The sequence below is a fragment of the Crocuta crocuta genome, unplaced genomic scaffold (assembly GCF_008692635.1).
Source record: "Crocuta crocuta isolate KB4526 unplaced genomic scaffold, BGI_CrCroc_1.0 scaffold147, whole genome shotgun sequence".
Classification (NCBI taxonomy): Eukaryota; Metazoa; Chordata; class Mammalia; order Carnivora; family Hyaenidae; genus Crocuta; species Crocuta crocuta.
Genome location: NW_027532594.1, coordinates 6,416,004 through 6,429,062, shown reverse-complemented (window position 1 = coordinate 6,429,062; position 13,059 = coordinate 6,416,004). Strand labels below are relative to the sequence as shown.

General features: G+C 40.7%; 1 protein-coding gene across 1 annotated transcript in view; it reads left to right on the top strand.

Annotated features, from left to right (window-relative positions):
- The window catches only part of CDK19 (cyclin dependent kinase 19), a 173,344-nt gene extending 166,222 nt beyond the window's left edge, over positions 1–7,122 (top strand). The window contains exon 13 of the mRNA XM_077780044.1: positions 2,541–7,122. Within this exon, the coding sequence (XP_077636170.1) occupies positions 2,541–2,672 (132 nt within the window). The 3' untranslated portion in view covers positions 2,673–7,122. The remainder of the gene's footprint in view (positions 1–2,540) is intronic.
- Positions 7,123–13,059: the final 5,937 nt, after the last annotated feature.

The following is a 13,059-nucleotide window of genomic DNA, read 5'->3' as shown; positions in this document are numbered from 1 at the left end:
GGAGGGAGGAGGGGAGGGGGGAGGGAAGGGAGGGGAGGGGAGGGAAGGGAAGGGAAGGGAAAGAACAGAAAAGAACTCCATGCTGAGTGAGGAGACCATATCATAGGGCTCAGTCTTATGACTGTGATATTATGACCTGAGCTGAAATCAAGGGTGAGACAGCTTAACCAACTGAGCCACCCAGGCGCCCCTGGGGGGCTGGTTTAAAAGGGGGAAGGTAAAGGGTTATGGGGATGTAAGGAATTCTCCTTTTTTTGGGAACTGTGCCTGGTTGTATGTAGCCCATTGGTCAGTTGTGGCCTCTGGATATTTTGAGGTGGGTCGCCTGATGGGCCTGCCTGTATTCAGCCAGGGGGTTGCTGTGGGCCCTCTTGCCTTGAGTTTCCATTGCTCAAGCCTGATGTCTAAAAGCTGCCTCTATATGGTGTACTACTAATTTGGGAAATTAAAGGGAAAAAAGTCTAAGGATTAGTATTGGGGAGAGAGAGGTAAAAATACATGTGAAAACCATAGAGAATCCTGCGCGCACACACACCCAAATTTTCAAGGATAGTAACCAGCTAAGATCTAGGAAGGGGGTGGGAGGACCTTAAAAATTTAAAAGAAAGATTTAGGACCTCAGGATACTGGTGGAAGAGGAGTGGGGAGATAATAGAAAACAAAACCACAGGCAAGGGAGCTATAAACTTACAGATAAGGAACTGGAATCAAGAGAAACATTAACAAGAAAGACATAATAAAGAGCTGCCAGAACTGGCTTTGAATTTTGAATAGATCTCTACAAACTCATGTGTTTTCACACAGCCATTCTATGAAATCTTCTCTTGGAGAAGTCCCTGCAAGCAGCGAAGTACATAATAGCACTTTCATTGGTTCCGCTTGTTGAAAATCAAAATTTGACAGAGTAAATTTGAAGATCAAATTCCTAAGAAATTTTGGAAGCAAGGTTTCCGGGATCTTGAGGGGACTAGCTAGTGTTAGGAAAAGGTCATTTATTAATGTCTAGTAAAACCTTGGTCATGAGACCCTTCAGATGTATATTAGGGGGCCATATGCTTAGTGGATGATGGCTAACGTATATCTTGGGGGGTAGAGGTAAAGGAAGTTTCTGGGGCGCCTGGGTGGCTCAGTCAGTTAAGCGTCTGACATTGGCTCAGGTCATGATCTCACGGTTCGTGGGTTTGAGCCCCGTGTGGGGCTCTGTGCTGACAGCTCAGAGCCTGGAGCCTGTTTCAGATCCTGTGTCTCCCTCTCTCTCTGACCCTCCTCTGCTCACATGTCTCTCTCTCTCTCTCAAAAAAAAAATAAATAAAACATTTAAAAAAAGAGAGATAAAGGAAGTTTCCAAAGGAGTTTTTATATGTTAAAGTAGCTCACAGGATCCTGGAGGTTGAGATAATGTTCCACTGAGATTGGCTTTTGCCCTTAGCAAAGTGTTGACATCCAGGCAGCTGAGTTCCTAGAGGAAGGTCACTCTGCTTGTCCGAGGGACTTGTCAGTGTGCTGTAGCTTGTAAGGAAATTTAATTTTTTCTTTTTCCTTTGTTTCCCACATCAAGTTTGGTAGCCTTTGCACCCTGAGTTGGGTGACCCTGATGATTTGTCCTTCCTTCACCCCATAGTGCCACCTCAAGGTCATTTACATTTTTTACTCCAAATAATAGTTTTATTAGTAAGATCTTTTCCACTTTGCTCGTGGAAAGAACCAGCCTTCTTTTTTTTTCCTTCTTCTTTTTTCAAGAACCAGCCTTCTGAGCTTAGTTAAGGACACAGGCTCCAGCAATGCTTACCTTTAGCTAGGCCCCATGTTCTTATTCTGTAGAGGAATTTTTCCTTTTACGTGTTTTTTCATATTTGCCCTTGGCCCCATGAAGGCAAATGTTTCATTTACAAATGTTTCATAACAAAACATTGAATTGAAATACATTTGTCTCTGCTTTCTGTGAAGGGCATTTTCACGTATGAACATTTTTTTAAATTCTAAATACTGCCTGAAGTTTATAAAACCCATGTATTGCTGCCACAGCCTGCCCAGCTGTGTCCTGCTGTGTCCTGCTGGCGGCCGCTGATGCCACTCCAGCCTCTACCTCCAAAAATTCTCTTCTCTAGAAATGACTTCTTGATCGTAGCTTTGTTACTTATTATCAGAAAATTAACAGCGTATCAGTGTACATTACGAATACTACCACCGCGGTGTGCCAAAGTGCTCCTTCTCGTCTGCAAATCGCAGGTGTACAGAGAATCGCTAAGCAGGGTTAGTACAAAGAGCAGTGGGTCAGCACAGGTTTCCCCTGTGCCCTTCTGCGAGTGCGGGTCGCGGCCCAAAGAAATCCAGCCGAACGGCGCGCCGGCCCGCACACGGCACCGTGGCGGCGCGCGGTCATGTGAAAGAAGCAAAACGTATTCCCGAGCGCAAGTTAGCTGTCCGCTGCCCTGGCTGGGAACCAGGAGCCTCTCCTGGTCCCTGCGTGCGTCCTGTTGTGGTTAACGTCCTGAGCCGCGATTCCCCCAGTGATTCCCCTTTCCCTCTCCTTCCCCCAGCACTCCAGTTCTCGCCTGAATTACCAAAGCAGCGTTCAGGGATCCTCCCAGTCCCAGAGCACCCTCGGCTACTCCTCCTCGTCCCAGCAAAGCGCGCAGTACCACCCGACCCACCAGGGCCACCGCTACTGACCGCCGCGGCCCAGAGCACAGACTCCAGCAATAGGACGTCCGCGTGGAAAACAACCAAAAATGCAGACGATGCTGCCGTTTAACACTCAACCCACTCGGGAGGAAGACTACGTGCTGAGCATTTTGCAGGACGGACTGATGTCTCTTCTTTACGGACTTAAAGAAGATTTTTGTGAAGTGTCCCCATCACCCTTGCCCTGCATGTGGTCCATTGTGACTTTGATACAGCGTCTGATCTAATCCCAGCACTTAACTTCTGTAACCTTCAGCATTTCTTGGAAGGATTTCCTGGTGCACCTTTCTCATGCTGTAGCAATCACTATGATTTACCTTTTCAAAGCTCTTTTAATAGGATTTTAATGTTTTAGAAACAAGACTCCAGTGGTGTATAGTTTTCTACTTCATGAACTGATCTAGCAACACAGGTAAAAATGCACCTTTTAAAGCACTACGTTGTTTTCACAGAATATGACTTTTGCTCATGGAAGTCTTAACCAGAAACTGTTACTGTCCCAAAGTACTTTGCTCTTATGTTTTTATTTATCTAGTTTCAGGGAAGGTCTAAAAAAAGACAAACAGTGGGACAGAGGGAACCTACAACCAAAAACAGCCTGGATCTTCACAGCTACTATGCTTTATGCTCTGAAGAACTGAATTATGTGGTAATTTTTATATAATCAATCATTCATATGGAACGTAGCTCCCAGAATCACCTTATTCTGAAGAGTATTCAGTAATTAAGAATTCTAATTTAACCTTCACGTAGCTGAGTCTACCTTGAAAAGAGGTTTCAAGAGCTTTGATGAAATACAGCCCTCTGGTGCCCCACACCAGAAAGTGGAAGAGAGTATTAACTGCACTAGGCTTTCTTTAAGGAGTCATGTTGATCAAAGGATGTATTACTTACCTTTGAAGGAAAAGCTTTGAGTGTGTATTGTACATAAAGTTGGCTTCTCTAAAGAACTGTTGTTTTCCTCGCATCTGGGCCAGCTTGAGTAACTTCCTTATATAATCAAGAGTTCTCAAATAGAAGCCTGCGAAATTAATTTGCAAATTAATCTGCTTTTAAAATTAAGAGCAGTGTTCTCCATTCATATTTGCATTCGACATAGAGTGACTATTTTTAAAGCATGTTAAAAATTTAGGTTTTATTCATGTTTAAAGTATGTATTATGTATGCATAATTTTACCGTCATGTCATTACTGAAACCTAATTCTATCAAGAATCTTTTCATTGCACTGAATGCTTTCTTTGCCCCTAGGAGAAAATTTAATAATTGTGCCTAAAAAACTATGGGCAGATAGTATACATGACTATACATGATAAAGTGCATATTTGCATTTCCACGATCTATGAATCAGAGGCTGAGTTCTTTAGCCAGTGAAAGGAACCCCTCACCCCCCAGAGTCATAGGAAATGTAGAGTCTTAGAGCTCCCATTATAATGGAAGGGGCAAGAAATTTGTGTTCTTCTGAATGCTACTAGCAGCACCAGCCCTGTTTTAAATGTTTTCTTGAGCTAGAAGAAATAGCTGATTGTTGTATATGCAAGTTATATGCATTTTTTAAAAAACTATTCTTTGTGAACTTATCTACCTGGTTATGATACTCTGGGTCCATACACAAGTAAAGTAAGATTTTAGACAGAAGCCAGTATACATTTTGCACTATTGATGTGATACTGTAGCCAGCAAGGACCTTACTGATCTCAGCATAATAATGCTTATTAATAAAGCTATATAGTGACACTCGTCAACATTGAAGATGAAGCAGTTGGACATGCTCCATTGGAAGGAATTTCTGATCGTCTCTATGGTAATTTCACCCCTTCGGTTTTTTTTAAATGAGAAGTGAATAGCCCTTTGCCTAATGTAGCTACTTGTATATAGTTCTGTCCTGTGCCCTGAAGCCACACTGTCCAGACTTATTGGTCATCAGATGCTCACTGCACCCTCGCCATGGGCCCAGTGCCATGCTGGGTGGAAGCCACAAAGGGCAAGACATACTTCCTGTCCTTAAGGAACATGTGATCCATTGCATGACAGAAAGTTCTCCGGGGATGATAGGAGTGGCTTATGAGTGTCAAGGTCCTTTTGTTTACTTCTAAACTCACTTGGATAGAGTTGTTATTCTAAATTCTGCTATGTACCAAACGGTTACCAAGAGGTGTCCATCTACCTTCGAGAAAGCCAGCGATGAAATATCACTGGCTTGAAATGTTCACAGCAGCCTTTCAACAACACTCGGGTGGACCTTACAGGTGAAGCACGCTCCTTAAGTGGTTGTAGGAAATTACAATGAAAGCAGAAGTCCTGTTGCTGCCCTAAGGGGGCCTTTACATTTAACAAGAGAGAAGCCCAAATAACTTATGTGCATAGACCAAAATACCATGCCCGTTGATACTTTATAAGCAACTGTGATATACAATTCTTGTGATTTGTGCTTATATAATCACAGGACTAGCCTGCTTTCCTTTGCAGGTAGCTAATTTTATTGGCAGAGCTGATAGAGAAACCGTGAAGGGATTTCATCAGTTTTTCCTAGTACACAGTGTTCTCCAAGATGCAGCCAGATATCCCCGTTACTCTGGCCACTGTACTTGTACTGGCCCTTTACTTCTTGCTCTTGCCTCAGAGTTGGCAATGCCACTGGTGCCCCTTACCCTTGAAATAATCTTGGTTCATAATTTCCTTTTCCCTGTAAAAGGGAACAAAGCCTTTAACATACATATGCACCCTAAACTGAGACCTCGAGGGAGATCTGTGAAGTTTTTTGAGGCTAAAATTTACCTTTGTGGTCCTCAAGTGACCTCATTCCAGAAAACTTATTACTGTCATGGTCCCTGAGAATGCAGGGGGAGGGGGACATCCCTCAGCCTATGAGAACACCCAAACCAAGGGCAGTTATTGAAAGGAAAAAGGGAGAGCTGCCTGGGTGGCTCAGTTGGTTAAGTGTCTGACTTCAGCTCAGGTCATGATCTCACCCTTCGTGAGTAGTTCGAGCCCCACGTCACACTCCTGGCTGACAGCTCAGAGCCTGGAGCCTGCTTCAGATTCTTTGTCTCCCTCTCTCTCTGCCCCCTCCCCAGCTCACGCTGTGTCTCTCAAAAATGAATAAACGTTAAAAAAAAAATTGGACAGGAAGGAAGGAATAAAAGTGAAGGTTTTCTGCCCTCCGTATTACAAATCAGTTTTTGAATTAGCTTTCTGTTAAGGTGTGTGTTTGGGAAAAGGGATTCTAGAAGTTTCAGGACAGCTGAGCTCAAGGGAGCCTGGCGGCAGAGCTGTTACTATGAGTTGAAGCAATCCTTGTGATGAAAGTGGATCCTGCAGTAACATACAAAAGCCAAGGACATGTATATTTTTATATCTGTGTGGTTTTAAAATTTTAGTCCTTAGAACTTTGGTCTTCTGCACTACTCTTTTGCTCTTATAAACATAATTTACATGGAAGAGCGGAAAGGGACATTTGCCTACATGTTCCCTGCCTCATTCCCAGGGAAGCAACTGCTGGTTGTATGCCTCTAAAATGATGCTGTTTTCTCTGCTAAGGGTAAAAGAAAAAAATCATTGGATGGTAAGATTTGCAGCTTAATCTGCTTTGAATAAAATGATGTAGCAGAAACTATACAATGAAGGAAGATTTCTACAAAAATTGCAAATCCTAACCTCTGTGGTGATATCTTTCTAGGGAATGGAGAAAGGCAGTGAAATGGCAGGTAGCTTAAAGGAGGCTTGAAGGATTCAAGTATAAGTAATATTTTATATCAAACATAGCAGTGTAGGCACCCATAGTCTTCAAGAGTAGTCACAGATGTTATGAAACAAAGTTCGTTGTTTTAGGATTTTTTAAAAATGTGTTGTACCTAAGGCCATACTTACTCTTCCATGCTGTCACTGCAAAGGAGTGATATGTATGTATTATATGAAAAAAAATCCTTAATGCACTGTTATCTCCTAAATATTTAGTAAATTAATACTATTTAATTTTTTTAAAGATTTGTCTGTGTAGACACTAAAAGTATTACACAAAATCTGGACTGAAGATGTCCTTTTTAACAACAGTTTAAAGTACTTTTTATATATGTTATGTAGTATATATCCTTTCTAAACTGCCTAGTTTGTAACTCTCATAATTCCTACTTGTGAAGTGCACCTGTGTTTGTCTCTTTTTGCAGTCCATTTCTGCACGCACCACTCTTTCTATGATTATAGAGGTGACTGTGTACGCTTTACACACTCTGCTGCGAGGTGCAAGGTGCGCTCTCAGAGCCGGCTGCGCCCCGGTGGGGGCTGCTCCATGGGGTGCAGGAGAGCAGCCGCTTAGGCACCGAGTGTTTCCCGCTTTTGAGTTGTCCTGACACCCTTCTTGAAATGACTGTTAAAACTAAAAATAAATTACATTGCATTTATTTTATATTCTTGGTTGTAATAAAATTTAATTGACTTTGTTTCTATGTGGATTTTTTTAAGGATTAGAAAAACTCCTGTTAATAAGCTATAGTGTTACAATTGTTATCTATGTGCCTAGAAGCTTTTCACATTACAGTTATCCTGCAGATAACAGTCTCCTTGTGAGTTGCAATACATTATTTTATTCAGGATGCTTATGAGGTCACAGACCACAGACTGCAATGCCTACAGATACCTCAGAAGTAAAATCACAGTTTTTAAAACATTTCTAGGGAAAACATCCTTTCTAGAAAAAGAAAAAGAAAATTAGAATGATGTTTTAGAAAAAACAAATAGGCAGCATTTTGTGGGTAGAGTGGCATTGGATTTTTTTCTCCTTTTTATACGGACATTCTGTTTTACCTGACTGCCCCTTGTGATTTATTTGATGAATCTACTACAGTTACCCCAACAGTCAAAGGCATCATGGAGTGAACTGAAGAATGTTTAAGTGGCACAAACACAGAACTTCCATTTCTCCTTAAAATAGATACAGGACACGTCCAGTTGCTTCACTGCTTGGCCCTGACTATATATATTCAATACTGTGCTGTTTGTAGGGTAGGACTTCTCTTGGAATACTGTTCTTTGACCACAGTTACCTTTCTGACCAGCCACCTGGATAAGAGAAAACTGGATGACTATACACACTCCTTACCACTCCTCGGAAAGTAACTTTGGAAGTACAGGACTATGTCCATAGCTGACTGTAAGTTCTTTGTGAGCAAAGGGCTGAGTTCTATTCCTCCTGCACTTTCAGCTCCTGTTGTGATGCCCAACACAGAACAGACAATTAAAAGGGCAAGTCATTAGCATCACTTCTGTATCTTGGCATAAAATAGAGCGATCATTTTATTTTATTGGGTTTTTTTCTTTTTTTTTCATTTATTTTTTAAAATTTACATCCAAGTTAGTTAATATATAGTGCAATAATGATTTTAGAGGTAGAATTCAGTGATTCATCACCTACATATAACCCCAGTGCTTATCCCAACAAGTGTCCTTCATGCCCCTTGCCCAACTTGCCCAACTAGCCCATTCTCCCACCCAAAACCCCTCCAGCAACCCTCAGTTTGTTCTCTGTATTTAAGAGTCTCTTACGGTTTGTTCCCCTCCATGTTTTTATATTATTTTTGCTTCCCTGTCCTTATGTTCATCTGTTTTGTATTAAAATTCCACGTGAGTGAAGTCATATGACATGTGTCTTTCTCTGACTAATTTCGCTTAGCGTACATAATACCCTCTAGTTCCATCCACATTGTCGCAAATGGCAAGATTTCATTCTTTTTGATTGCTGAGTAATACTCCATTGTATATGTATACCACATCTTTATCCATTCATCAGTCCATGGACATTTGGGCTTTTTCCATACTTTGGCTATTGTCTATAGTGTTGCTATAAATATTGGGGTGCATGTGCCCCTATGAATCAGCATTCCTGTGTCCCTTGGATAAATACCTAGTAGTGCAATTGCTGGGCTGTAGGGTAGTTCTATTTTTAATTTTTTGAAAAACCTCCATACTGTTTTCCAGAGTGGCTGCAGAGTGGTTTCCAGTTTGCATTCCCACCAGCGGTGCAAGAGAGTTCCCCTTTCTCTATATCCTCACCAACATCTGTTGTTGCCTAAGCTGTTAATTTTAGCCATTCTGACAGGTATGAGGTGGTATCTCAGTGTCATTTTGATATGGATTTCCTGGATGATGAGTGATGTTGAGCATTTTTTCATGTGTCTGTTAGCCATCTGAATGTCTTCTTTGGCAAAGTGTCTGTTCATGTCTTCTGCCCATTTCTTTACTGGATTATTTGTTTTTTGGGTGTTGAGTTTGAGAAGTTCTTTTTAGATTTTGGATGCTAACCCTTTCTGATACGTCATCTGCAAATATCTTTTCCCATTCTGTCAGTGGCCTCTTAGTTTAGTTGATTATTTCTTTCATTGTGCAGACTTTTTATCTTGACGAGGTCCCAGTAGTTCATTTTTGCTTTTATTTCCCTGGCCTCTGAAGACATGTCAAGTAAGAAGTTGATGCAGCCAAGGTCAAAGAGGTTTTCACCTGCTTTCTCTAGGATTTTGATGGCTTCCTATCTTATGTTTAAGCCTCTCATCCATTTTGAGTTTATTTTTGTATATGGTGTAAGAAAGTGGTCCAGCATCTGTATGTTGCTGTCCAGTTTTCCCAGCACCATTTCCTGAAGAGATTGTCTTTATTCCATTGGATATTCTTTCCTGCTTTCTCAAAGGTTAGTTGGCCATATGTTTGTGGGTCCATTTCTGGGTTCTCTATTCTGTTCCATTGATCTATCTGTGTCTGTTTTTGTGCCACTACCATACTGTCTTGATGATTACAGGTTTGTAATACAGCTTGAAGTCTGGGATTGTGATGTCTCCAATGTTGGTTTTCTTTTTCAGGATTGCTTTGGCTATTTGGGGTCTTTTCTGGTTCCATACAAATTTTAGGATTGTTTGTTCTAACTCTGTAAAGAATGCTGGATCATTTTAAATGGTGGTTATTTTAAAGCCTCAAATAGCATCAATCTATTTTGCAGGCAGTAGAAAGCCAGCTTGGACCAGCAGAAGCCTAACAGAACATTTGTTCATTTGTTCTAAATGAGAGAATATAAGGGAAAGAAATGAAAATACTTACTTAAAACATTAAGATGAATTAAATACATTCCATTTGCTTTTTCAGACTTGTTCTGCTGCTTAGACTTTTTCATAAAGTACTGCTGAACTTTTTCACATAAAGATGCTATTATGAACTGAATGTGTTCCTTCAGAATTTTCATGTTGAAGCCCTTATCCCCAATATGGCTATATTTAGAGATGAGGCTTTTATCAAAGTAATTAAGGTCAAATGAAGTCATAAGGTTAGGACCTTAACCTAATGAGATTAGTTTCCCTCTGAGAAAAAATACCAGACAGCTCTTTCCCCTCTCCTTTTCCTTGCATGCCACTTCCTCTCCTTCCCCCCCACTTTTTCTTCTCTTTCCCCACAGCCTTCTCTCCCCACCATGTGAGGACACAACAAGAGGGCTACATCTGCAATCCAGGAAGGCAGCCTTCACCAGAAACCAAACACTGCCAGACCTTGATCTTGGACTTCCCAGCCTCCAGAACTGTGAGAAAGTAAATTTCTATTGTTTAAGTCATCCAGCCTATGGTATTTTGTTACAGCAACTCATGCAGACTAATACAGACTTTGGTACTAAGAAACGGAGTGCTGCTATAACAAGTACCTAATAGTGTGACAGCAGTTTTGGAACTGGAAGATGGGCAGAGGTTGGAGGAATCGCAGGTACATGCTAGAAACATGGAATGTTAGAGGCAATTCTGGTGATTGCTTAGAAAGAAAAGAAGAGAGCTGGAGAGAAAGGTTCCATCCTCTTAGAGAATACATCAGTAACCACCAACAGAATGCTGGTAGAAATAGGGACAGTAAAGGTATCAGATGGAAATAAGAAATAGGTGATTGGAGACTGGAGAAAAGACAATCCTTGTTACAAATTTCCAAAGAACTTGGCTGAATTGTGCTCTAGTGTTTTATGGAAGGTAGAATTGTTGAGGGATGAAATTTCATTTTCTAATTATTTGTTGCTATATAGAGAAATACAATTGGATTTTGCATATTGCCTTTATATCTGCGACATTGCCAAATTCACTGTTCTAATAGCTTTGTGTTTTTGTTTTTGTTTTGTGGGAGAAGATTCTTTTGGATTTTCTACATACACAATCATGTCATTTGTGAATAAAAAAAGTTGTACTTCTTCATTTCCAGCTTAAATACCTTTTATTTACTTTTCTTGCCTAAATACATGGGCTAGCAGTTCCAATACAATGTTGAGTAGAACTGGTATGAGTGAATACCCTGTAACATTCTGTTTTAGAAAGTATTCTATATTTCATCATTAGGTATGGCATTAGATAAAGGTTTTTCATAGATGCCCTTAGTCAAATGGAGGAAGTTTCCTTCTACTTCTATTTTGACAACAGTTTTAATCATCACCAGGTGCTGAATTTTGTGAAATCCCTTTCCTGCATATGAGATAATCACATGATTTTTCTTCTTTCTGCTGTTAATATGCTGAATACACTAAAAATTTTTTTGGCAAGGGGTGGCTGGCTGACTCAGAAGACCATGTGACTCTTGATCTTGGGGTCATGAGTTTGAGCCCCACTTTGGGTGTAGAGATTACTTAAATAAATAAACTTTAAAAAAATTTTTGGCTTAACACAACACAAAATTTATTATCTCACAGCTTCTGTGGGTCAGGAGTGTGGTCATGTGTTAACTGGGTCCTCTGTTCATGGTCTTACCAGATCTCAAGGTGGTAACTGGGACTTTTATCTCACCTAAGGCTTGGGGTTCTCTTCCAAGATCACTAGGTTTTGGCAGAATTCAGTTTCTGTGGTTGTAGGACTTGTCTGCTATCTGCGGAGGGCCATCCTTCACGCCTGGAGACTATTTTACCATGTGGCCATGGTAGGTGGCTTCTTCAAGGCCATCAGGAAAATTCCTATCTCATCTGCTACAGCAGAGTTTTATATAATATAATGTAATCACTGATATGACCATCTCATCATATTCACAAGTCATGCTCAAGTGAGGGGAATTGTATAGGATATGTATCTGGGGCTATGCTGACTGATTTTTGAATGTTAAAGCGACCTTGCATTCCTGGGATAAACACAAAAGTATGCAGTGTGAAGATGGAAACAGAAGTTGGAGTGATGCATCCATAAGCTAAGAAATGCTGTCAGCCCCCAGAGACTAGACGAGGCAAGGATGAACTTAGCCTCTGGAGGGAATGTGGCCTTCCTGACACTTTGACTTCAGACTTCTGGCCTCTAGAGCTGAGAATAAGTTTCTGTTGTTTTAGGCCCCCCAATTTTGTGGTAATTTGTTGCAAATTACCAAATTGTATAGGAAACAAATACAGATGATGGTTATGGGGTCTTATCATTTTCCTAATTTACTGGGTTTGGTTTGAAACCAAGTAAAAACATAAAGTGGAACCAAAATCAGAATGGCCGCACTAATGCTTCAGCAAAGCTTGATTCAGCAGCAGTAGTTAGGTCCTGAATTTCCCTATGAAACCCCCAGCCTCTTCCTTCAGGTCGGTTTACAATTTTGAAGAAGGGAGTCTCTGTTGCCCGGCAAAGCAATAAAGCTATTGTTCCTCTTTATATCCAAACTCTGTCTTCACATTACATATTTTGGCTCCAGAGCACAGAGGTTGGCTTTTGACAACAAATTTGGTAATATTTTGTTAAGAATTTCTGTATCTATATTCATGAAGGATATTGGTCTATCATTTTCTTGTGACGTTCCTTTCAAGTTCAGTGTCAAGGTTACGCAGGACTCATAACATGATATCAGGGAAACGCTTTATCTTCTGTGGTCTGTGACAGTTTATGCAGTACTTGTATTATTTCTTCCTTAAATGATTTGGTAGAAGACACCAATGAGGACTTCTGGAGTTTTCTCTATGAGAAATACTTTAATTATGAATTGAATTACCTTAAAGGTTACAGAGCTATACAGATTTGCTATTTCTGAGTCTGTTTTATAAAGTTGTATTTTAAAGGAACTGAGCTTTCAGCACAGAGCCTGATGCGGGGCTCAAACCCACAAACCATGAGATCATGACCTGAACCGAACTCAGATGCTTGACCGACTGAGCCACTCAGGCACCCCCCAAATATTTTATCTTTAAATAATCTCTACACCCGATGTGGGCTCGAACTCACAACCCCAAGATCAACAGTACATGCTCCACTGACTGAGCCAGCCAGGCACACCATTGACCCCATTTTTAATAAATGGAAAAACAAAACTGAGAGAGAGGTTAAGTAACTTGTATAAGTCACACAACTGATAAGCATCAGAGCCAAATGCCTAACCATTTATACCTGTAGTTCTCAAAGTGTATTCCCTGG